We start from the raw sequence: 24221 nt of genomic DNA, 5'->3' as shown, positions 1-24221 counted from the left end.
CCCTGAAGCCGCGCCCCCCGCGCCCGCCCAACGCCGGGGACCCCGCCCTCCGCGCCACCGCCCCCGAGGGTCCCGCCCCCTGTGCCCCTCTGCTTCCGGGAACCTTGCGCTCCTCGCCCCTCTCCCCCCGGGAGCCCCGCCCTCAGCGCAGCTCCCAGAGCCACCGTCTCGCGCCTCCTTGCGTCCTCCGGATCCGCTCTCTCAGGGCTTACAGCGGGGCCCCCGCTTTTCGGGGCTCCCCTCGGCCAGCGGCGGAGGTGGCTGGCGCATCCCCAGGTCCGCGCCTGGCAGCCTGACGGGACTGTTGGGGGTGACCGCCATAGCGCCACGTGGTCACTTGTTTGACAAAGGAAACTTTTTTCTCCTTACGAAGTGCGGCATTTCTGGTCCGAGCCACCGGCCGCCTTATGCCTATTGTATTCCCTTTCCCTGCCGAGCCATCTTTTTCGCTTTCTTTGAGCTGTCCCAAACCTGGGCTAGGGTCCTGGCGCGGTGAGCTGATGGAAGGGGGTCGGGGGTTCAGGGCAGCGAGGGCGCCGAAGGTACGAGCTGGGGAGACTGGACTGGTGTCGGGAGTGGCGAAAGAAAATCAGGTTCCGTGCCTCCTAAAGAGAGGAGTAAAATGAAGTGCCGGGTAGCTCACAGTGCCTTTCCCTAAAAGGGAGTGTGGAACTGCCGGCAGGCATCTGGGGCCGGCGGGCTGGTGCACCTGCACTTCGCTGTGCTTTTGCAGGTGAAGACGCATTCCCCGAGCCGGCCGCGGGGCCTTTGCTTTCTGTTGGAATCTCACGAAAATCACGAGAACCCTAGGCGGCTTGAGGTTTGCAAACCAACTGAAGAGCGGCAGAAAGTTTTCGTAGGCAGGTCAGCCGGGCCATTTTGAAGTGTGCCCCAGAGCACAACGATTAAAATTATACAGAGCCCTCATCTGCTTTACTTTCTGGCTGATTTAACTGTAACAGGTCTCAGGTGAGAATTAAATGTCCACATTTAAAACAAAAAACTGCATTTCAGCTGTTACTTAGGGTCATTGCCTCTGAAGTAACTCTTGGCTAATTCTGAAACTTGTATAGTGTTATAAACCAGTGTTGCCTCAAATAATAACAATAAAGCACTTGGATAATTCTGAACACAGTCATAGAAATAACTTGCAGGGTTCTGTTTTAAATGTGAGATGGCCTTATCTTCTGGCGCAGAATTCCTTAGAAAATATTTTTAGAATGCCATGAATGTGACAAGCTCTGCAATAAAACATATTGCTCTCAACAGTGTTATCAGCATACCACATTGAAAAGCAGTGGGAAAAGCCACGAAGTAATAGCCTGAATTGCACAGTATTTGAAGGTCTATTTATGAGGCCAGGAGGTTGAGTTTTTTGGTACTATTCTATCTCTAGATAAGTCTATTTTGTATAGGCTCAATACACCAACCTGAATCCTACTTTCTCACCTCTAAGACTTGTTTAATAAGGTGGGTGATGTTTAAAGATGTATTCTTGAAATTTAATTAACATCTTTAAGGTTGCTTTGAAAGTCACATAGAAAGGGTTCTGTGCTGTTAGAAACTTGGTTGCATGCGGTTTTCACAGCAATTGCAACGATAAATGTTGATTGCAGAAAAGCACAACCCGATTAAGTGTTTCAGATCAAATATAATTTATTACTAGAGAAGCCATAATATAAATATAGTATGAAATAAATCAGGGACGTCAGCCGAAGTATGTAAAATCCATGATCTTGGTGATAAGGGGTAACTAAAAGAAATTTTCTTCCAAATTAAAAGAAGACACTCAGGAGAATTAAATGGCTCTGACAGATGACTTTGCTGAAATTAGGAGATAAATGGGCAGATAGATAGATAGTGAATAGATAGTGAATCTATCTATCTATCTATCTGCCCATTTATCTCCTAATTTCAGCAAAGTCATCTGTCAGAGCCATTTAATTCTCCCGAGCGTCTTCTCAGGAGAATAAAGATAGCCCAACCCCAAATATGTAGTAAGGTGAAATAGTGGGATGATTCGAGCGCTAAGCATCTTCTTAGGCAAGAGTTTGGATAGAGGCAGGCTGCCTTGTCCTTTGTGGATTTGGTTTAGCCAGTGGGCTCTTCACAAAATGAAGAGACAAGCATGTGGTCACTGACCCTCTGAAATGCTTTAAAACCTTGCACTGTTCCAAAGAGCATTCCTTTATTCATCAACATTTTATTGAGGCATTTGGTGTTTGTTCCTAGAAGGCTTTTCTTAAGAACTAGGGAGACATAGCAAAGAGTGCTTTAACTAAGGTTTAAACTGTCTCGGTGTCTTGAACTGTGGAACTGTTTCTTGGCCAGTGTCATTTCAGCTGTTTTTCTCAGAAGAGTTCTTGAGTCCCCACCAGAATGTAAACTCCACAGTAGGGAGATCCTTATCTGTCTTGTTTACTCTTGGGAACAAGCATGTGCCTGATTCAGAGTTAAGGGTTCAGTGACTATTTGCTGAATGAATTATGAATGAAGAAAGGAACGAACGTTGCATAGTTTACATTATTATCCCATCTTTACAGGTAAAGATACTGAGCCATGAAAGGAAGCAAATTCACCTGAGATCATCCCCCGTCGCCCCTCATGTGATGGAACGGAGAGTCACAAAACAGAGGTTCCTTTGCCTTTTGTTAAATCTCTAACATTAGATTAATGTGTCTAAGGTTAATTACTGGATTATTAATAATAAACTGGGTTTATGGCTACAGTTTATTAAAGCTTCCAAATTACTCATTAGTAAAAGACAGCACTCATTTTTTCAGTATAATAACTGAATACCCGAGACGATCACGAACATTTCCATTATATGCCTGACGTCTCAGCTAACAGTTGCTGGCCTGGAACTCCTCTCCCCAGGTCAGCACCTTTCTTAAACCTATTGACAGAGACGCAAACAGCAAGGCCACCCCCAGGGTTGGAGGCTGCCCTGCAGGCACCTCTGGGAGACCTGGGGGCTGCCAAGATTCAGTGGCTTTGGGGAAAAGCCCAGAGGCAATGAAGTCGGGTGTACCTGAAGTGGGGTGCCATGGTCAGGCACCTGGCCACCACAGAGGTGCTCAAAACCTGTTGAAGCCTCAATCCCTTCACTTTTTTTTTTTTTTTTTTTTTTTTGCGGTACGCAGGCCTCTCACTGTCGTGGCCTCTCCCGTTGTGGAGCACAGGCTCCGGACGCGCAGGCTCAGCGGCCATGGCTCACAGGCCCAGCCGCTCCGCGGCATGTGGGATCCTCCCGGACCGGGGCACGAACCTGTGTCCCTGCATCGGCAGGTGGACTCCCAACCACGGCGCCACCAGGGAAGCCCAATCCCTTCATTTTTGATACAGAGACAACTATACCAGCCTTCAAGGGTAGCACGTCAAATGAGAGGGGTGGGTGACACGTGCGAAAGGCCCTCCCTCAGCCAGTTAGTACAAATGTCTGTTGAATGAATTTGTTGTCCCAAACAAACCATTTGTGAGCCCACTCCCCCCATGAAGACACTGCCAGCTCGTGGGAAACCACAGGGCACGCATTCTAGCCCTGCTTCTAAGAGCCGAGTGACCAGCTATGACATTTTACAAGCCGGTTATTGACGCTCATGGTGAAATTCCAGGCACTGTGGCAAACATGACAGTTTTGGGAAGGGAATCTGTTGGTGACAAAGCAGGCAGTCGGCTGGTAGATAAAGCCAGCCTTCCTTACTGACGCTTTCAGCTTGGATGCAGGCAGGCTCCCTGAGGAGGATGATTCATTCCTGCATCTGGTTCTGGTTATTCCAGATGCTGCCCTGAAAGAGGACTGTTCTCTGTTCTTCACTCCCACACCCAGAAAGAACAAGAGATGGAAGAGAGTCGGCCTGGTGTATTTAGAAGACCGACTTCCCTGTGTGATTGGAGGGCAGTGTTCTTGACCAAGACAAAAAAGAGATGCAGCAAGAAAGAAAAGACAAGGAGATGATTTTACAAATCTACTACGGGCAGGGAATGTGCTTTGAATATGTTGAAGGTTTGGGTTATTTTTGCCATTGTAGGGAGAGTTTTCACTGACACAACCACGGTCTGTCACCACGTCCGGGCAGGTGTGAGGCACTCCCTGTGCCAACAGGAGCAGAATCACCTCTGGGTAAGGCTGCATAATCCACGTGAGGCTCAAAACTGGGTCCTTCCCTGTCAACACCATACTTTACATAGCAAAGACAACCGGCTTGACTGCTCTGCGAAAAATGCTGAAAGACCTCTTGAAAACAACAAGACCCTCCCTGTCCAAAATTTTCCATTTAGAAAAGCCTCTGCAATTTTTAGTCCTTCGTAAGAATATAAATAAGTCCAGAAGCAATTGTTCACTTTTTCCCCTTCACCTGAAATTCCCACCCCACTGTCGCCAACTATAGAAATTCCATCCTTAAGACCTAGCCCAAATGAAGTCCCCATGACCACCCACACCGAAGAGAAGGTAGGTAGGCACAAAAGAGACAGTTTGTCTCCTTTATAATCTGATCTCAGGTAGACCTTTTTATTTTAATATTTATTTATTTATTTTTGGCTACGTCAGGTCTTAGTTGTGACGCGAGGGCTTCTCTCTAGTTGCGGCGTGCGGGCTCCAGAGCACACGGGCTCAGTAGTTGCGGCACGCAGACTTAGTTGCTCCTTAGTTTGTGGGATCTTAGTTCCCCAACCAGAGATCAAACCCACGTCCCCCGCATTGGGAGGCGGATTCTTAACCACTGGACCACCAGGGAAGTCCCCCTCAGATAGACTTTTGTGTCCTGGGAAGAACAATGCCAACATTTTTGGCATTGTACGTGTGTGTTATGGACTGTAGGTCAAATTCACATGTTGAAGCCCTAATTCCCAATGGAATGGTATTTGGAGGTGGGGTCTCTGGGGGCTGATTAGGTCCTGAGGGTGGAGCCCTCGTGATGGGATAGTACCCTGATAAGAGGGTACAAGAGAGCTTGCCTCTCTCACTGTTCCCCACCGTGTGAGGACACCATGAGGCCATCTGCAAAGCAGGAAGCAGGCAGAACCAGGTCTGCTGGCGCCTAGATCTTGGGCCCCCGTTTCCAGAACTATGAGAAATAAATGTTTGTTGTTTGTATCCTTCTAGCGGCCTGAACCCAGACAATGTGGAAATGGCTTCAAATTCCTATAAAATCTTTGGCTTACTGAGAATGTATAGATGTAGTTAGAGAGAGGATGAAGGAGATAAAAAATGGCTGATGGAGAGGAGAGACAAAAGTGTGTGGCAATGGGGACTTCCCTGGCAGTCCGTGGGTAAGACTCCACGCTCCCAGTGCAGGGGGCCTGGGTTTGATCCCTGGTCGGGGAACTAGATCCCCCATGCATGCTGCAACTAAGAGTCTGCATGCTGCAACTAAGAAGTCCACATGCCGCAACTAAGACCCGGTGCAGCCAAAATAAATAATAAATAAATAAATAAATAAGTTTTTTTAAAGTATGTGGCAATGATTTACTGATTGAGAAGTAAAGGGAATTCCTCTCTCTCTGTTCCTCTAAACAATCTGCGCTCAACTTGTACACGCTCCCAGATGCGGAATGTGTTTTTCTTCCTTCTGTGTTTCTCTTCACGTCAGCTGCCCTGACGTTTGTCAAATGGGCTCCTGGCTCTTGGCTTGTGGATGTCACCACTTTGAGCTCTGTAGATGGTTGTCCAGCCTCCCTGGGGGAGTTCAGGAGAAGCCCCTGGAGCTCTGCTCCACGGGAGACACTAGGCAGCTTGCTCCTTACCTCTTTCATCGTTAGCCAGAGCTCAGGCACTCGCTTAAAACTTTATGAAGTTCAAAAGACTGACTTTCGGGGACCATAGTATTTTCACTCTATGGTCCCTTTTTGGATTTGATCTATGTCCTTGAATCTTTTTAACTTGAAATATTATCAAAATACCAAGATGCTTTGGAGAATGAAAATGACTATGGAAAAATGAAAACGGTTGTCTGTTAAGTTTCTGTGATTGTATTTTAATTTTTGTGAAGATGTTGTTTAAACATTTGATACATTAAAATTGTCAAGTACTGTGAGTCACAGAGAGTGAGATGCTACTGAACACTGAAGATATGAAATATATGTGCTGTTGTCAGTGAACCTGACCCCGTCTAACCTGCAAGACAGGAAGTAAAGGAGAGCAGCTCCCGCCTTTGAGTAAATGACAGTCACTGGCCATGCCCAAGGGGAGCCCTTAATAAGTACTTGTCAAACGGATGAGAGGTGGGTGGAGGAGGGAATCTCGCCAACAACTTGGCCCCCATCATGTTGTGATACAGCTCACAACTTCATCCTAGAGGTCGACTCAAAAAACAAGTTGTATCACATTCGTAATGGTCTTCGAAGTATCTCTTCATCCTTTCCCCAATGTCCCCACCATACTCCAGGTCCCGTCATCCGTCCTGGCGTGGCCGGCCTTCCCAACTCCAAGCCGCTCCCTCCAAGTTGCCTCTGCCAGCCTCCTCTTTCACAGCGCCTCCAGTTGGGTGTCTCCCTTTTTTTTTTTATTGTGATATAGTTGCTTTACACTGTTATGTCAGTTTCTGCTGTACAGCAAAGTGAATCAGCTGTACGGATGCATACATCCCCTCCTTCTTATACCTCCCTCCCATCCCCCATCCCACCCATCTGGGTCATCACAGAGCACAGAGCTGAGCTCCCTGAGCTATACAGCAGGTTCCCACTAGCTATCTGTTTTACACATGGTGGTGTATATAAGTCAAACCTAATCTCCCGAGTCATCCCACCCACCCCTTCCCCCCAACCCTGTGTCCACACGTCCCTTCTCTAATCTGCGTCTCTGTTCCTGCCCTTTAAATCTCTACCATTTTCCTAGATTCCACATAAATGCGTTAATTTACGGTATTTGTTTTTCTCTTTCTCACTTAGTTCACTGTGTATGACGGACTCTAGGTCCATCCACGTCTCTGCAAATGACCCAATTTCATTCTTTTTGCTACCACTTTAGGCCCAAACTCTCTCTGGCGATCACCTTCATCCTTGTTCCTAGCTCTGTGCCCAGCCGTCCATTTGGTTAGGAAGTCTTTCTTCCTCACGACCACCTGTCCAAATTCTACCTATTCTTGAAAGTTTGGTTTAAATGCCATGTCACTGACCCTTACTGCATCCCCTCTCGCTGTAGTGTGGTAACCGTAGCATCCATGCCCACCGGCACACCGTGGGCATTGACCTGAGTGGCTCCGCGGAGCCCACCGTGGTTACACAGGTGGCTGCATGCCCGCCTACGGGCGAGCCATCCGCTGGGAGCTTCCCTGCCCGCCTCCACACAGCCGCCCCCAGCCCCGCCCCTCTCCCTGCTGGTCCAGCGCCTACAGGCTGTCACCCTTCAGTGACCTCCCTCAGTCCCTAGAACTGTTAGGCTAAAACCCCAGAAATATGGAGAGTCTGATTAAGCTGTTTTGAAAACATCATACAACAGAGGCCAGAGAGAGGTCGAGAAAACTACACTGCAGAAATATTAGTTATGTTTTTATATCAATAACCAAGAGCTAGATGGAACCCACTATTGCACAATCTCTGCACCCTCCTCTAAACCAGGGTCAGGAACACAAAAGCCAAGCTTGCTGTGTGTCATATATTTGGGGGCAAAGTCAAGGAATTTTCTGAAGCCGAGCTCATCTGTTTAATAGAAACTTTCATCTAAGAAGATCTGCGTGCTGTAAGCGCGTTAGCACCTAGGTCCTGATAACACCCCTATTAAGAAAAAGACAAACAAAAGAAAACACACCAAGCTCATAAGTATACAGAACAGATTGGTGGCTGCCAGAGGCGGGGGTGAGGGGAGGACAAAGAAGGTGAGGAGGGGCAAGAGGAACAAACTTCCGGGCTTCCCCGGTGGCGCAGCGGTTGAGAGTTCGCCTGCCGATGCAGGGGACACGGGGTCGTGCCCCGGTCCAGGAGGATCCCACATGCTGCGGAGTAGCTGGGCCTGTGAGCCACGGCCGCTGAGCCTGCGCGTCCGGAGCCTGTGCTCCGCAATGGGAGAGGCCACAACAGTGAGAGGCCCACGTACCACAAAAAAAAAAAAAAAAGGTGCAAACTTCCAGTCACAAGAGAAACAAGTCCTGGGCATTCCATGTACAGCCCAGCGACTCTACTTAATAATACTGCATTGCATATTTCAAAGTTGCTAAGAGATGAAATCTTAAAAGTCCCCATCACAAGAAAAAAGTTTCTATAACTATATAATGGTGACAGATGGTAACTAGTCTTATCATGGTGATCATTTCGCAATGTACAGAGATATTGAATCATTATATTGTACACCTGGAACTGATATGTCGATTATACCTTCATACAAAAATTTTTAATAAAAAATTTTAAACAGAGGGAAGTTACATTGCCTTCCCCCAATGGTGGGGAAGCTAGTAAAGACAGAGAAAAGTGATTTACTTGCACTCAGGGAACACAGTGGCGGAGACGGTGTCTCACGCTGGCGTGCCTCACGGCCTGTTCCTTGATGTTCATTTGTTCTTTCATCCACTGTGCGCCAGACACAGGGCTAGTCACGGGAAGCAAGCGTGAGCAAGGGCCTGCCCTCAGCCAGCTTATCATCTAATAGGTGTGGACAAGGTAACCAGGGTGGGTCTAAGGGAGCAGTCTCCACTGGGTCCTCACCATGCCTGGCATTCCCCCTCACAGCACCTCGTGAAGGAAAGATTTACCAGCCAGGACACGGAAGCCCAGAGGCTGCCCACCGGCACGTGCAGAGCAGGACCCCGACATGCTGCTGTTTCCCCGGTGCCCATTCACCCTGCAGCCAATGTCCCCCCACTCACAGGACCCGCCTCCCATAGGCAGCCCAGCCCTGGCCTGGGCCACGGTGCCTGCTTTTTCTCAAGTGTCCTTTGGATGCCACTTGAGTCTCTCCTTGCTTGTTCATCCAGGTGGACAGGCGAATGGTCCCGGAGACATGAAGACAGACTTCATGGCCTTGGAGGAGACCACTCCCATCCAAAGAATAAGCCAGCTTCGCAGGGTCACACAGCACCAGGGGCCTCTTCAACATCCCCTGCAGGTCCACTAGTCTCCACCCTGGCCCGCTCGCACCGGGCGTCCACTGCATCACTCACCTCCCCCTGCCGCGCCAGCCTGCCACCTCCATCACGGTGCTGTCGGCCCCTCTCATCCTTGTAGCCTGAGCTCCATATGTGAAGTGTTTGCCTCCTGACATTCAAAGCTAAGCTTCTGAAACTCACAAAAAACCCAAAAATCCCTCTTTCTCCTACATACACATGGAGCCTGGTACATAGAGGTCAGAAACATCTTGGATGTCAACTTTCCTGCTTTTTCTGGGTTGAGGAAGACGATTGGCCCTTCACTCTGCTGGGTGCTTTTGCATCTTCTCCCCCATGGGGGCCAATGTTCCCCAGCCGGAAGACTGTGTCTCCCCCGGTGGAGGAGATCATGGGCTGCGAAGAGAAAGCATGTCTCATAGGGGCAGAAGGTGTGAGATGTGGAGCAGGGCAGCCCGCATCCCGGTGCTGTCACCACTGTCGGTGCAGTGTGACGGGGACAAATTTCCACATACATGAAGTACTGCAAAGAGCGCCTGGCACAGATTAAGCTCTCAAAGCTATTAGGATCTCAGAATTAAATTCCATCACCAGAGCAGAGTGGGATATGGCTGGACGGCACGCGTTCGTAAGGAACGTGGTGTGCAGAGACCTCCACCCTTGAGGACCAGAGAGGAAGATCTGGGAGCTGCCAGGTTTCGGAGCAGGTATGAATGGGTTGTGAAGGTAGAGGAAGAAGCAGGAAGAGATTGGGATCACGGGGGGAAGGGTGGGAGGGAAGGGAGGGTGACTGTGCGAGGGTGGAAACCAGGCCAAGGAGGAGGGCTGCCATTGTGGGGAGGGCTTGGGGAGCAGAGCCTCGGTGCCTGGAGGAGCTAGATTTGGGAAGGAAACGTGGAGTGCAGAAGCCTCAGCGGTCCAAGGGGGACCCCGGCTTGCCCCGGAAAAGCCACTACTGCCAGGATTCCCATGGTCTCAGAACCATAGGCAAGGGAGATAGCACCCAGATGGGTTTTTAGATAGTGCGGCCTCTTACCATGGAGCCTCTCCCGTCTTCACCCAGACCAGGAACGTCCTTACTTAGGCCAGGAGGCTGAGAAACGAGGAAGCCCTCTGTGGCTTAGCTGGCAGCACCTCTGAAGGCCAGGGAGCTGGGCCCAGGGAGACAGATGAGAGCGATGGCCGTGGCAGCCTGATGTGGAGAGGGGTGTGGGGTGCACAGGGTTATTCTAGGACGGTTGGGTGTTTGCACCTTGCGAGGGACCAAGGCTGCCCCTCCATCTCCAGGGATGAAGATTCTATGTTGGCCAAACTTCAGTCAGACTCCTGAACCTTCTCCTAGGCCCATCTGCGGACCTCTTTGTAAGATCCAGTTTCAGCAAGAACCTTGCTAAGTCAGTTTAACCAGAAGCCCACCCTCCATATCTGATATGGTTCCTCACCACTCCCTCCCCACATTCCCCCAGAGGACCTTTGGCCGTGATAATAATTTTCCATGCATGGGTAATTGTCCATCCACTGGTCCCCACTCTGGCCCTTGGCTATCAACTCCCACTTACCCATGTTGTACTCGGAATTGAGCCCTGTTATATACTGAGCTGTCTTTTGCCCTATTGCAATAGTCCCGAATAAAATCTGTTTTTATCCCTTTAACTGGTGTCCAGCTCTGGTTTTTCTTGGACCCTGGCTGGGTTCTCCCCCTCTGCCCAAGATCCTTCTCTGCTTCCCCCAAAGCACTGGGGCTGCTGTGCTGTCTCCGTGGTCCCTTCATCACTCAGATGTGTGGGGGACATTTCCTAGCTGTTTCATCTCTTAGAAGTAGACTGAATTCCTCTCTATTTCCTTATTTATTTCATTCTTTTTTCTCACCACTTTCAGATTCTTGTCATCTTCCCCTGCCCTCTGGCCCTATAAGACAAGCCCCTGCGAACACACCTGGCTGTTGTACTCTGTCCCCTCATCGCCAAGCCTCAGGGTCCCCCCTGCTGAACGAGACAGCCAGGCCTGGTGGCTCTGGGACCTGGTGGGAAACTCTCTTCTCTCAGGCTTCCACTGCCGTGCTGCCGTCCTGGATTTGTTTCTGCGTTTCTCACCATTCCTTCTCTGTTTTCCTATTCTTCTGCAAGGCCCAAGCCCTGGCATCATCTTCCCTGCCTGAGGATTACCTATAGCACTGACTGCCTCTCCTCCAAATGCGTCCTTAGGATTCCAAGGAATAGTGAGTGAATGCTACCCCTCAGCAGCTGAAACTCTGCATTTCCACCCCGCTTCCAGGGCTGAGGCTGAGGCCCTGTGGACCACATTTTGAGTAGCAAAGGTCTAAAAAGCAAAATGCAGTGCAGAAATTTAAATTCCCTACCTAATGACGTAATGAGCATTAGGCTTTCCTTGCAGCATAAGAGGATCTAGAAGAGGGGTGATGGATGAGCCAGGAAGGCATGGGGAAGAGACGGTGAGAACAGCCACACAGCACCCCAACCATGATGTGAAGACGTTTGTGCTGTGCGGCCGAGTGGCCGAGCCCCCGCTGCTTCTCCTCGCTCTGACTCAGGAGAATGTGATGAATGCACAGTCAGCCACCCTGACATGCATGGGCCACGGCAAGGGGGCAGGCAGAGGGTCATATGCCCTGTGTCTCAACAGCTAGAAGTTATAAATCAGAGTAACAAACTATTTAAAAAGTATATGCTATAGCCTTCTAACTTGAAAACTGTACCTTCGTAAAGACCTGGAAGACCATGTTTGAATGTACACGTTTTAGAATCCTTGGAGCTCCACGTGAATCGGTGGCACAGGGTGGCACCCAGGTACCTCCTTGGCCCTCCCAGCTCTGACTGGCACGGCTACGGGCTGCGAGTGCAGGCATGTGGACACCTTGACCCATCCATCGGAGCTACGTCAGCAAAATACTATCATATCTCTGCTTAATTCCTACCTATTGAATTATCGGTGCTTAGCAAAAAAGAAAATAAGAAAAAAAATTAACGGAGGGGGCAGTGTGGGTGAGGTTCCGTGCCACCCTTTCCATAAGCACGTGCCTGGAGTGTGTACAAGAGAGGAAGATGCAAATCTGCTGTGTTCTCTGTTAGTCTTGAAGGGTAGCAGAACCTGCCACCCTAAAACATGCTAGTTTGTTCTAAGGATTATTTTGAGCTGAAGGCAATTGGAAGAAGAAGATACCAGAAAAGCTCCCTGCTCTTCCCCTATTTGCCTAAAAGCAGGATGTAAATTTGCAAAGTTGTCCCCCCTCACCTCCCTACCAGAAAAGACAAAGGCTAATTCCCCTAGACAACTTTAGACCCTTATCCAGGGAGAAAGCTTGGACTCAGATCTGCAATAACAAGCCTCACTCGTGTTTACGATGCTTTTCCAGGTAACCTCCCAAAACTCTTCTACCCCACACCTTTCTTTCCTTTGTCTTTAGCTCAAGATGTTATTTAAGCTGGAGTTCTAAGCCACCTTGGAGAGTTTCTCATTTTTCCCTGGGTTTCTCCCAGGTATACCTGAGGTATACATGTTAATAAACTTCTGTGTGCTTTTCTCTTGTTAATCTGCGTTTTGTTGCAGGGGTCTTAGCCAAGAGCTCAGAAGGGTAGAGGGAAAATTCTTTTCCCTCTTCCACAGTTTCAATTCTTTCTTGTTTGTCTTTCATAGAAGAAGTGTTTAAAAATACACTACCCCCCCCCCCAAACGGCTTCTAAATGCAAAAAACCTACCTTCTGTAGTGCTGGACATAAGAAAGTGCGATCTATCCCCATGCTGGAAGAAAAACATATTGTGTTTTCATGTTGTGGTTGGACTTCTGGAGAGATGGTTTGTCGGACTTCAATATGGCATTCAAGGGTAATTTGGACTCTGCTCAATATTTACCTTATACATGGTTCTCTATAATCGGAACAGTGTTTTAGAAATTATAGCAGAATAAGATGACCCAGGAGAACAGGGGCTGTTGTTCCTATAAGAGCATGGAGGTCTCAAATAGGACCGGGAGGCATGGATGTCAGAAATCAGTCAACTTGGTAAAGCCCATCTTTCCTTATTTTTAAAAAATATTTATTTATGTATTTATTTATTTATTTTGGCTGCGCTGGGTCTTAGTTGCAGCACACGGGATCTTCGTCGTGGCATGCGGACTTCTTAGTTGCAGCGTGTGGACTCTTAGCTGTGGCATGTGGACTTCTTAGTTGTGGCATGCATGTGGGATCTAGTTCCCCGACCAGGGATGGAACCCGGGCCCCCTGCACTGGGAGCGCAGAGTCTTACCCACTGGACCGCCAGGGAAGTCCCAAGCCCATCTTTCTGAACAAATCTAATCAAGTCATTGCCATGTTTTAACATCTCCCTCAGAGAACGAAGTCCACAGTTCTTAGTACAAGTGCAAGATCTCTTAGTACAAGTACAAGTGTAGGCTCCACACTACCTTTCCAGCCCCATCTACAAAGCCATCTCAAGGTGCCGGGCACTTTCCCATCTCTGATTATTTTCTCCCGATTTTGCCGCTTCTAGGAAGGTTCTTCTATCCAACCTGGCATACTCTTATTCACCCTCCAAGACCCAACACACTCATCACCTCCTCTGAGTAGCCATCTCCCAGCTATCTACTTAGGCAGAAATAAATCGGTCCTTTTGGTTTTCCCACAGCACTTTGTTCTTCCACAGTCACCATCGTTTTGTATTATTTATCTTCCTTCTGAATCAAGCCCGAGATCAAGCAATCCAGGCGAGGGAAGCAAGAAAAGACACCCAACAAGAAAGCAGTTGGAAAATAGCAAAAGCCAGGGTAATGCTAGGGCCCTGGACAAAGTAAGACAAGGGTATCAAATCAGAGGCTAAGGTAGAAACGAGAGACCATCTGCAGGTGAGGCCGGAGCACAGAGCACGGGCCAGACTGGTAAGTCTGGGCGGAGTGACAGCATCTGATTTACAGTGACGGCAGCTGGTAGGAAATGCTTCTCGGAGCCCTCTCTGATCTCCCAGGAGCTCTGCACTCGTGGTGTTGGGGAACAGAATGAGGACAGACACACTCGTCTCTCCTGAGATTTCATAACACACTTTTCTAACTCATTTGACGCCTTTCCAGATTTGATCATATCACCAAGTTTCCTGGTAAAACCTCTTTCAAAACCCCCTATAGGATGCTCCCCTCAGTGGTTTTATTGTCTTTTGAAGCTTTAAATGCTGGTTAAGTAATGCGAGAAGTGTCCACCTAGATTGATCGCACCATAGCTGCTTAAACAACTGAGAAATTGTTTCTCGCGCCTCAATTCTCTCACTTCACTGTTAAGAAAGAAAAACCAATGGTTTATATAGGACAATGTGATTGTCATTTTCCCACTGAATATGTTTCTCTCTCTGACTTGTCCACCTTTTCCTACTGCTGTCCTATTGTCCTCTACTATTCCTAATAGTAGAGTTATTGTTATTCCTAATGTGCATGCAGTATTTAAATTATACATTAAAAAAAGACATGGCTTTTTAAGATATTTAAAAACCTGATTTCTAAAACAATGTGACTTCAGGCCAGGAACTTTTTCAAACTCTTGACTTTAAAAGAAGCATTTAAATAGAACATCGCAAGTTTTTTTTTTTAAACTTTTTGGCCACACCCCACGGCATGTGGGATCTTAATTCCCCTGACCAGGGATTGAACCAGCATCCCCTGCATCGGAAGCACAGAGGATCTTTACTGGATATAGTTCTTGCTAGGAATCAAGTGCACTGTTTAACATTAAGTGCTACCAAAGGGAAAGGAGCAAGCTTATCTGTTTGCAAGGTATCAACAGAGCCTTAACTTGCATTTACAGGGATGTATGCTATAATCATAGTGGACGTGCGTACGTACAGGACCCAGAGTACAACTGGAATTTTCCTTGTGAGAGGCTGAGGCTGGGGTAATTTTCCTGACTAACGTGAAACAGAGAACTGTTCCTATAAATTGCAGTAATCGAAGCCCATTTGCAAAGAGGCAGAAGACTTGGGGGCCTGTTGCTGTCATCTAAGCTCATTTTAGCAGCTAAAGGTTAACTCCCCATTTCCTGGGGAGGGGTCTCTCCAGAGGAGGACTGAAGCCCAGTAAAGGTGAGGCAGCGTTTGGTGGCCATGTCCACGGTATGGCCCACAGATGTCATTACCCTGGTGTTCATGAGTCCTCATGCTCAAACCTTCCATGACTCGCTCTTTTATTAACTTGCCACCTCTTGCTTCTTGTGATTTCTTTCTTTTCTCTTTGTTGCAGCGTGCGGGCTTAGTTGCTCCGCGGCATGTGGGATCTTAGTTCCCCGACCAGGGATTGAACCCACGTCCCCTGCATCGGCAGGCGGATTCTTAACCACTGGACCACCAGGGAAGTCCCGCTTCTTGTGTCTTCTAACCGTCTGTTGGTTTAGTAGCGGGACACTGACTTCACACCAAGGCATAGTAGAGAAAGGTGAGGGAAAGAGCCTCATGTGCCTCGTGAGGGTCTGGCTGGACCACACAGCTCAGCCTGCTTTCCTGAGTTCCTTTTAAAAAGGAGAAATTCCCCTGCAGCTCTTAGGCCCTCGGGTATCCGCCCACTGACACCTGGCAAGAGCCACGCCCCCTGCGTTTTACAAACAGGGAACCTCGCAATTGCCCAAAGTTAGCAAGTTGGGGGATGCCTTTTCCCCAACCCTCAAAACTAGCTTATTTATAATGTCCCAACACCAAACCAATGAAAGTAAAGTGAAACCTGAAGCGTCAGTCGGGCGAGGACGGAATCACGTGTCTGCGCAGAGAGAAGAGCCGCCCTTTGCTCCACCGAGACCTCGCTGGACCTCACCCCCAAGCCCTTTTCAATTTTGCGTTGCAGATGTCAGTGTCCCAGGCCACCTCTCACTCCTCTGTCGCAGCCCTTCTCTCAGCCGTCATTACTGATTTTCTCCAGAGACACCTGCTGAAGATGGTAAAGACGTAGGCTCTGGGTCACATGGCCAAGGCTCAGATCCCAGCTCCGCCATCTGCTGGCTGTGTGATCTGAAGTGACTTTGTTTTTCTCCTCTTCCATTTTTACATAGGAGCTACCTTATTTCCGCTTCTACGTGTCTCACAGGAGGACTAAATGAGACAAGTGAGTGCTTAGCACGGTGCCTGGCGAATAGTAAATGCTCAGCAGCTCTCAGCTGTGACTATTATGATTGCTTGTCTCTTTCTGTAACTCAACTATGAGCGGGCAGCGATTATGTCTTTTTCGTTTCTGTTCCCCAGCGCTTACTTAGCTCAGCGCCTAGCACTTATGATGCGTTCTCAGTAAACAGCTACTGGTTGGATGGACAGGGTGAATGAAAGAATGTATGAACTGGAGACAGACAGTTCAGTGTAAGCAGTGTCCTGTGTCCCATGTTGTTCTTTTCTCTTGTATTGGAAAGACACGTGTAACGCTGAGAACCAGTGTAGGGACAGGTTCCTCTGCATCCCTGTTAGGTGGACACTGTGTCCCTTGTCTACTGTGTCATGGTCTGAGAACTATCTTTTCACCATAGTCACCAACGTTTTTCCCCAGACAAAAGCTACCTACCTACACTTACGACCAAGAAGGTAGACTAAGTAAGAGCGATGGGTTTAGCTATCTCAACAAAAGCTTGGTTCTACAGAATCTGTTTTCTCATGATGCAAATTGCTGCAGATATAGCCACAAGCAAAAAGAAATAGCAGAGGGGCTTCCCTGGTGGTGCAGTGGTTAAGAATCCGCCTGCCAATGCAGGGAACATGGGTTCAAGCCCTGGTCCGGGAGGATCCCACATGCCATGGAGCAACTAAGCCCATGTGCCACAACTACTGAGCCTGAGCTCTAGAGCCCGCGAGCCACAACTGCTGAGCCAGTGTGCCAGAACTACTGAAGCCCGCGTGCCTAGAGCCGGTGTTCTGCAAAAAGAGAAGCCACCGCAATAAGCCTGTGCACTGCAATGAAGAGTAGCCCCCGCGAGCCACAACTAGAGAAAGACTGCGCGCAGCAACGAAGACCCAATGCAGCCAAAAATAAATAAAATAAAATAAATTAATTAATTTAAAAAAAGAGAAATAGCAGAGAAACATATATGTGTAACAAAATACAAAGAGATACATGGACCATATGATCTCACAATTCAGGGTCACAGTTACCTCTTAGGGATGACAAGGGCTGCTGATGAGAATGGGGGGAGAGTACATGGAGGGCTCCAACTGTTTTCTTAAGCCAGGTGGTGAGTGCCTAGGTGTTTGTGTATCATTTTTTATACTCCTTGTGTTTATTGTTTAATAAGTTGAAAGTAATAGCCAAAGATCATGAAGACAGTTCAAAAAGGAAATACAAATGGCCAATAAACACAAGAAAAGCTGTTAAAGTTGGGGGCCGGAGAGGGAGAGAGAGATTGAGACAGAGACAGAGGGAGTGAAGGAGGGAGAGAGGGGAGTGGGGAGAGAGATCAAGAAAGAAAGCCTAGCTGGATAGAGCAGAGAAGGCTCTACCAAGAGGAGGAAAGAAGCAGCTATGTAACGAGGGAGTAAAGGAGGATAGGCAGTGAGACGCACTCACACACTCTGCCTCCTACTCTTTTTTAAAAATTATTTATTTATTTATTTGGGTGTGTCGGGTCTTAGTTGCAGCACGCACACTCAGTAGTTGCAGGGTGTGGGCTCAGTAGTTGCGGCACGCCAGCTTAGTTGAACCGCGGCATGTGCAATCTTAGCGCGCCGAGCAGGGATCGAACCCGTGTCCCCTGCATTGGAAGGTGGATTCTTAACCACTGGACCACCAGGGAATTCTCATCCAACTCTTGACATTAGGACAGAGTGAGGGATTTGAAAGGCTTTCCTGAGAGTGAGTCTGAGGAGGCAGAAAAAACCCAAAGTTTAGACTATGAAATTATTATGGCCCTTATGCCCAACACAGGGTGGTTTAAGGACAGTGAGAGCCAGAACTGGACTGGTCTACAAAGCGGTACAAACTACAACAGTGGTTGCTTTCTCCCACGTCTGCCACGAAGGATTCAAAATGCAGAGGCCTTGGGTAGAGGTTTTATCGGTATAAAAGTCTTCGTGGTTACACCAAATGCATATAAAAAGGAGAAACTATTTTAAAATAGCTCTGACTTTTCTGAAAGAATCTTCTCCAATTAGTTAATTAGAGATCATTTGATTTAAGAATTTGTAGTTGGCTGACTATACAACAAGCAAAAGTTTTAGGGCCAGAAGAAACACTGTGGACTGTTGAGGTTCACACTTGCATTTGCCATGTAAATTAAGGCTGGAAGGATTAAGTGATTTGCTCGGTGGAAGGCGGCAGGGCTGGTTCTGGAACCCAGGTCTCCTGACTGGATGCTGTGCACAGCTCATGTGGCTGCCTTGGTTCTAGAACAGCCTCGGGAGGGTTCCGACTGTGAAATCTCACAGGGACGTCGGGACATTCTGCTGTCCTCACACATGGCACAGCACATCCCGGTCTGCTCCTCTAACTGCAGGAACTGAGACACCCAGTGCAGGACTGACCTTGGATGAGGTGGCCCAAATTCACTGTCAGAAAGGCATCCTGATGTGACTCTCTTGTCAACAGTCATCTGTGTGATGACGAACTTCTCAGCTTTGGATCATGCAGCCGATAAAAAGAAGAGGCACAAGCCAATATGCCAGAGTCAGCAATTTTGAGGTTCGTGTCACCTGGTCCATCCAGTTTCCTCAGCAGAGTTTCTTCCCTGCTCTGTTCACACCAGATTTCGTAGGCTGTGTTATACCGACCTAATTTGTGTTCTCTCTCCTAGTAGGGCCATGGGCTCCTTCGGGACAGGGTTTCTTACTCAACTCCAACTCCACTATCTAGGACACTGCTTGGCCTCTAGTGTTGCTGGGACCAAATGATGGCCAAAGGTGTCTGGGAGGAAGGCGCCATGTGGACCAATCAGGAATATAAGTTAACGTTCATGCTCGCCGAACAAAAGGCCACTTATAATCAGAGGCGCTGTATGAACGCGCATCTAAACCAGAATACCTCTGAATGAAAAGGGGCACTATTAATAATTACAGTGGGACAACAGGCATAGATCAAGACTGTTCTGAGCAATCTGGGCTGTATGGCCACCCATCTGGTAACTTAGGTTTGGGAAGTTTCTCCTCTGGAAATCATGTTCAGTTAGAAAAGATACATTATTCTCAATACAGGTAAATGTATGACTTGAAACCGCTAAGAAGAAAGGTCTGCTGAACAAAATAAAACAACTACATTCTATCAAAGCATATTGGACAACGTGGGGCTTGTCAGCCCAGCAATGCCCATCCCCTTTTCGTCGTCACTACAGGGTCATCACAGGACTCTACCCTATGGCCACCCTTATGGTTCTTCTGCCATCAATGGTCACCTGACCTCAGCTGGCCCATCAGAGTCCTTTCCCTAAGACCATCCTGGAACTAGGACTGAGGCTGATGGCCTGTCTTTGGGTCCTGGACCAAAGCCTAGTGCTTGTGGTAGCCCTGAGCCTACCACGTGGGGACCGAGGGTCTGCAGACAGCAACAGGAGCAGAGACGGGACCGCCACCTTCCAGCCCGGCCCTAACATTCTGAGGGCCTGAAGCAAGACTAGAGACGGAAGCCCACATTTCATATGCCTAAATATTTGGAGGTTGTAAACCCATTGTCAAACAGAATATGTTATGTCCTCCTATCTTGGTACATTTCATAATAACAACCGAAAAGGAAAAATATGGGTAAGTGTACAGGTTTTATATGTTCCAAGGTTGGCAAAATACCAAAGACACCTGAGTTTTTTTTTAAGTTATAATTTTAAAAAAATTTTTATTTATTTCTGGCTGCGTTGGGTCTTTGTTGATGTGCATGGGCTTTCCCTAGTTACAGCGAGCAGGGGCTGCTCTTCGTTGTGGTGCACACGCTTCTCATGGCAGTGGCTTCTCTTGTTGCAGAGCACAGGCTCTAGGCACACGGGCTTCAGTAGTTGTGGCGCATAGGCTGAGTTCCTCCATGGCATGTGGGATCTTCCCAGACCAGGGGGGAGGATTGAACCCGTGTCCCGTGCATTGGCAGGCAGATTCTTAACCACTGTACCACCAGGGAAGTCCCAGACAACTGAGTTTAATCATTATTGCACATGGGTGGGTGTTAAAAAAATTTTAGGAGAAATGTCGCAGTGTGTAATCTCAATACTTTCTGGTTTCATCCTGTGCCACCAGAGTATTGGGAAGCTTGGGACTGCTCAGGCTGAACCAGTCTGTGTTTCACCAGGTGGGCTGGGACTGGGCTACCACGCAAGTGCATCACCAATATTAGGGTATAGTTTAGTTGATCCAAAGGTGGAGAGGAAGGAGATATAGAAAGGGAGAGAAGAGAGGTTAAGAACATAGGGATAGGTGAAGACTATTTTACTGAAGGTGTTCCTGATACTGAATACATTGCAGAAGTCAAGACTTTATTAGTCAATAAAGGCACTTAAGATGCAAATTTTCATAGACCAAAGAGTTTTAAAATCACAAACAGACATATAATACCAATTATATAATGATAGAATTTTTTTTTTAATTGGAGGCATAAAGTCTGGAATAAGCTTGAGATATTATACAGTTTTTCTCATTGGATTAATCCTAATAAGAAATTGCTTATTGAGAGGACCTGAAATGAAAGAATTCACAAATTAAGTATAGCCACTAGGAGATCGGAGTGGGATCAAGAGGAATTCAGGGATCACTGACACTGGAGGATGTGGCTGTTGACTTCACCCGGGAAGAGTGGGAGCTCCTGACCCCTGCTCAGAAGGACCTGTACCGAGACATGATGCTGGAGAACCACCTGTGTCAGTGGGGTATCAAGTTAGCAAACCTGGAACAAAGAGAACCACCACAGACCTTAGAAGATTAAGTTCATAGTCACCCCCTTCCAGAAATTGAGAAAGTGGATGATCATGTGCAGCCGTGCTGGCAAAACCAAAATATGCTGAAGAGGATGGAACAGTGTTATGAACAGAATGCATTTGTGAATATTATTTGTCAGAGCAAAAGTTGTTTTCCTTTAAGGCCAAATCATGATGTATTTGATTTACAGAGGAAAACTTTGAAATCATTTTCAGATGTAATCAACCAGAGTAGAAGCTGTGATTTAAAAGGAGCCTGCTGAGTTTAAAGGAGATGGGATATCTTTTCTCCATGCTAATCATGAGCAAACTTATACTGAAATTAAACATCAGCAAATACACAAAATAGAGAATGCCCACGAATGTACTGAATGTGGGAAAGCCTTCCTCAAGAAGTCTTGGCTCAACGAACATAAGAGAATTCATACAGGAAAGAAACCCCATGGATGCAGTGTGTGTGGGAAAACTTTCTCCAACAAGTTCAAGCTCATTGAACATCAGCGAACTCACAAAGGAGAGAAGCCCTATGTGTGCAGTGAGTGTGGAAAAGCCTTCCTCAGGAAATTTTAGCTTACTGAACATCAGAAGACTCATATGGGAAATAAACCCCATGCATGCAGTATATGTGGGAAAGCATTCTACAGAAAGTTCAAGCTAACTGAACACTTGAGAACTCGTACAGAAGTGAACCCCTATGAATGTACTGAATGTGGCAAAGCCTTCTGCAAGAAGGCAGAGCTCATTATACATCAGAGAAATGAAAGAGGAGAAAAACCCCATGTATGCAATGAGTGTGGGAAAGGTTTCTCCAGAAAATTACAGCTCATTTTGCATCAGAAAGTTCATACAGGAGAGAAATCCCATATATGTAGTGAATGTGGAAAAAGTTTCATACAGAAGGGCAGTCTTATTATACACTAACAAACTCACACTGGATAGAAACAATGTGGATGCACTGTGATAAAGCCTTCAGCCAGAAGGCATGCCTCATAGCACATCAGTGATTTCATACAGGAAAGACTCCCTGTATATATGTACTGACTGTGGAAAGTCTTGTTCACAGAAATCAGGACTCATTAAACATCAGAGAATTCACACAGGAGAGAAACCCTATGGATACAGTGACTGTGGGAAAACCTTCACTACAAAGACAATGCTTGTTGTCCATCAAAGAACTCACAGGGGAGAGAGGCCCTATGGATGCAACAAGTGTGGGAGAGCCTTCACTACAAAGACAATGCTCATCCAAAGAACTCACACGGGAGAGAGTCTCTATGGATGCAACGAGTGTGGGAAAGCTTTCTCCCACATGCCATGCCTGGTTAAACACAAGAGGACACACACAAGAGAGAAAGAAGTAGATTCAGTGAAGGTGGAATATCCTTCCATAAAGGGTCACAGCTTATTAGATACTAGTGAACTCCTGCAAGGGAAAAGCCCTGTTAATATGGTAACTGTGCAGATGCCTTCTGCGACCCCTCACTCATCATTACACATCAGTGGGCTCCTCACAGATAGGAATGTAGTCCTTATGGAACAGTCAGATGCCAGAGCTGCACCCTCAGGACGTAACAGAAAGTTTGTGCAGGAGAGGAACCGCATGAATGCGCTGAATGTGGTTATGCCTGCAGTGGCCAATTACATCTTATTTTATGGCACAAAAAACACACAGGGAAAACCTGGTACATTCTCTGTGGAAAAGCCTTGAGCAGTAATGTATAGCTGATCATATGGTTATGTATAACCAGAAAGCCTATGAATGCAGAGGTTAGGAAAGCTGTGTTTTGGAAGATAGACCCTATCATCAGTGATCACCATAGGTCATCAGTGAGCTTATACTGGGTAAAAATATAAGAGTGGGAATTCCCTTCCCTCAATACGTGTCATTACATACTGGAGAGAAACTGCTGGAAAGCAGTGAATGGGGCAGGGTTTGCAGTGGTACATTCTGCCTCATCCATTAGCTGATGAAATCATATACAAATAAAACATTGTGAGCACACTAAAAATAAAAGAAAGGAAGGAAGTCAATTATTGCTGACACAAAACTAAAAGGGCAGGTAGTGTATTGAATGACAACTAGATTTTGTAATGAAGTGAAAAAAAGAAAACAGGTATAAGAAAGCATGGACCCATACTGATAAGATTGTCCTTGATGGAGATTAAAAGATCAAATGGTAAAGCTTTATTAAACAAACATAGTCACAGCTAGGGAAGAGTTAGGTTAGGGGTTTTTGGTTGACTTAGGTCAGTAGTGTGATTAACTGTCTCACAGAATTACTGCAGTCTCTATTATATTTATATAAAATTTATGACATATATTTACCATGCATATATACATATGTAAATTCCTGGGCTTCAGGTAATGTTCTGTTTCGTCATCTGGATGCTGTTTATAAAGGTGTGTTGGGTTTGTGACAATTCATCGATGTGAACACATATGTGCATTTTTCGTATTATGTTGTACTTCAACAAAAAGATTTTTCAAAAGAAAAAGATAGCTCCTTTACACACTGTGCTGGCCAGACCATAGCTGGACTGTTATTTTTATAAATGTTTCATTTTAAGAAGTAAGAAGAGGAGGTATAAGTTTAAAGAGGAAGGGAGAAGAGTAATATAAGGGGCGATTTAGCCTGAAGAGGAGAAGGCCCATGGAGTGGAGCGGTCAGAGGCTTTGTGCAGTAGAATCAGCGATGGTGCCCTTTATAGCCCTGTCAGCCCTCACTGTGTAACTTGGGAAACTCACCTCTTCATGTCCCAGTTTGTTCCGTTACAAATTGCAAGAGCTCAACCAGAAAATCTGGGAACCCTTTACATTCTAAACTGCTGGACGCATTGAAAGGCATGTCCCTTAAAACGGGAAGCGTGTATTTCAAGTTTTCTTTTTTTTTTTTTTTTGGCTGTGTTGCGTCTTTGTTGCTGCGCGGGGGCTTTCTCTAGTTGCGGCGAGCGGGGGTTACTCTTTGTCGTGGTGCTTGCGCTTCTCATTCCGGTGGCTTCTCTTGTTGCAGAGCACGGGCTCTAGGCATACAGGCTTCAGTAGTTGTGGCGCATGGCCTCAGTAGTTGTGGCGCACGGGCTTAGTTGCTCTGCGGCATGTGGGATCTTCCCGGACCAGAGATCGAACCTGTGTCCCCTGCACTGGCAGGCAGATTCTTAACCACTGTGCCACCAGGGAAGCCCTGAAGTGTGTATTTTAATGGTTTGTTGGTTCCCCCCTTGTACTATTCTTCTGTATTGCATATATTTGTAGGCATTACTTTAAACCTTTGTGAAATGGGATGGATAGTTAACATACACATATTTACCTGAAGCAGAAGATGCTATATTCACCTCA

General features: G+C 47.1%; 1 protein-coding gene and 1 long non-coding RNA gene across 3 annotated transcripts; both read left to right on the top strand.

The window, feature by feature from the left end:
• The first annotated feature begins 142 nt into the window (after positions 1–142).
• On the top strand, positions 143–6038 carry LOC137208564 (uncharacterized). Of its 2 annotated transcripts, none has more exons than XR_010935666.1 (3): positions 143–492; positions 2544–2635; positions 3781–6038. It is a non-coding gene; the product is annotated as an uncharacterized lncRNA (long non-coding RNA). The 2 variants fall into 2 exon arrangements; XR_010935667.1 differs by lacking the exon at positions 143–492 and adding an exon at positions 517–969.
• Positions 6039–6335: 297 nt separating this feature from the next.
• LOC137208487 (zinc finger protein 350-like) lies at positions 6336–22592 on the top strand. Its single transcript, XM_067708900.1, is given in 5 exon segments — positions 6336–6347; positions 7145–7228; positions 21191–21503; positions 21570–21788; positions 21955–22592. Coding segments are annotated over 5 exon segments (1266 nt in total).
• Positions 22593–24221: the final 1629 nt, after the last annotated feature.

This window comes from Pseudorca crassidens, chromosome 16 (assembly GCF_039906515.1).
Source record: "Pseudorca crassidens isolate mPseCra1 chromosome 16, mPseCra1.hap1, whole genome shotgun sequence".
NCBI classification, from domain to species: domain Eukaryota; kingdom Metazoa; phylum Chordata; class Mammalia; order Artiodactyla; family Delphinidae; genus Pseudorca; species Pseudorca crassidens.
Note: the sequence above shows the minus strand (reverse complement) of the source record. Positions and strands in the feature narration are given on the sequence as shown.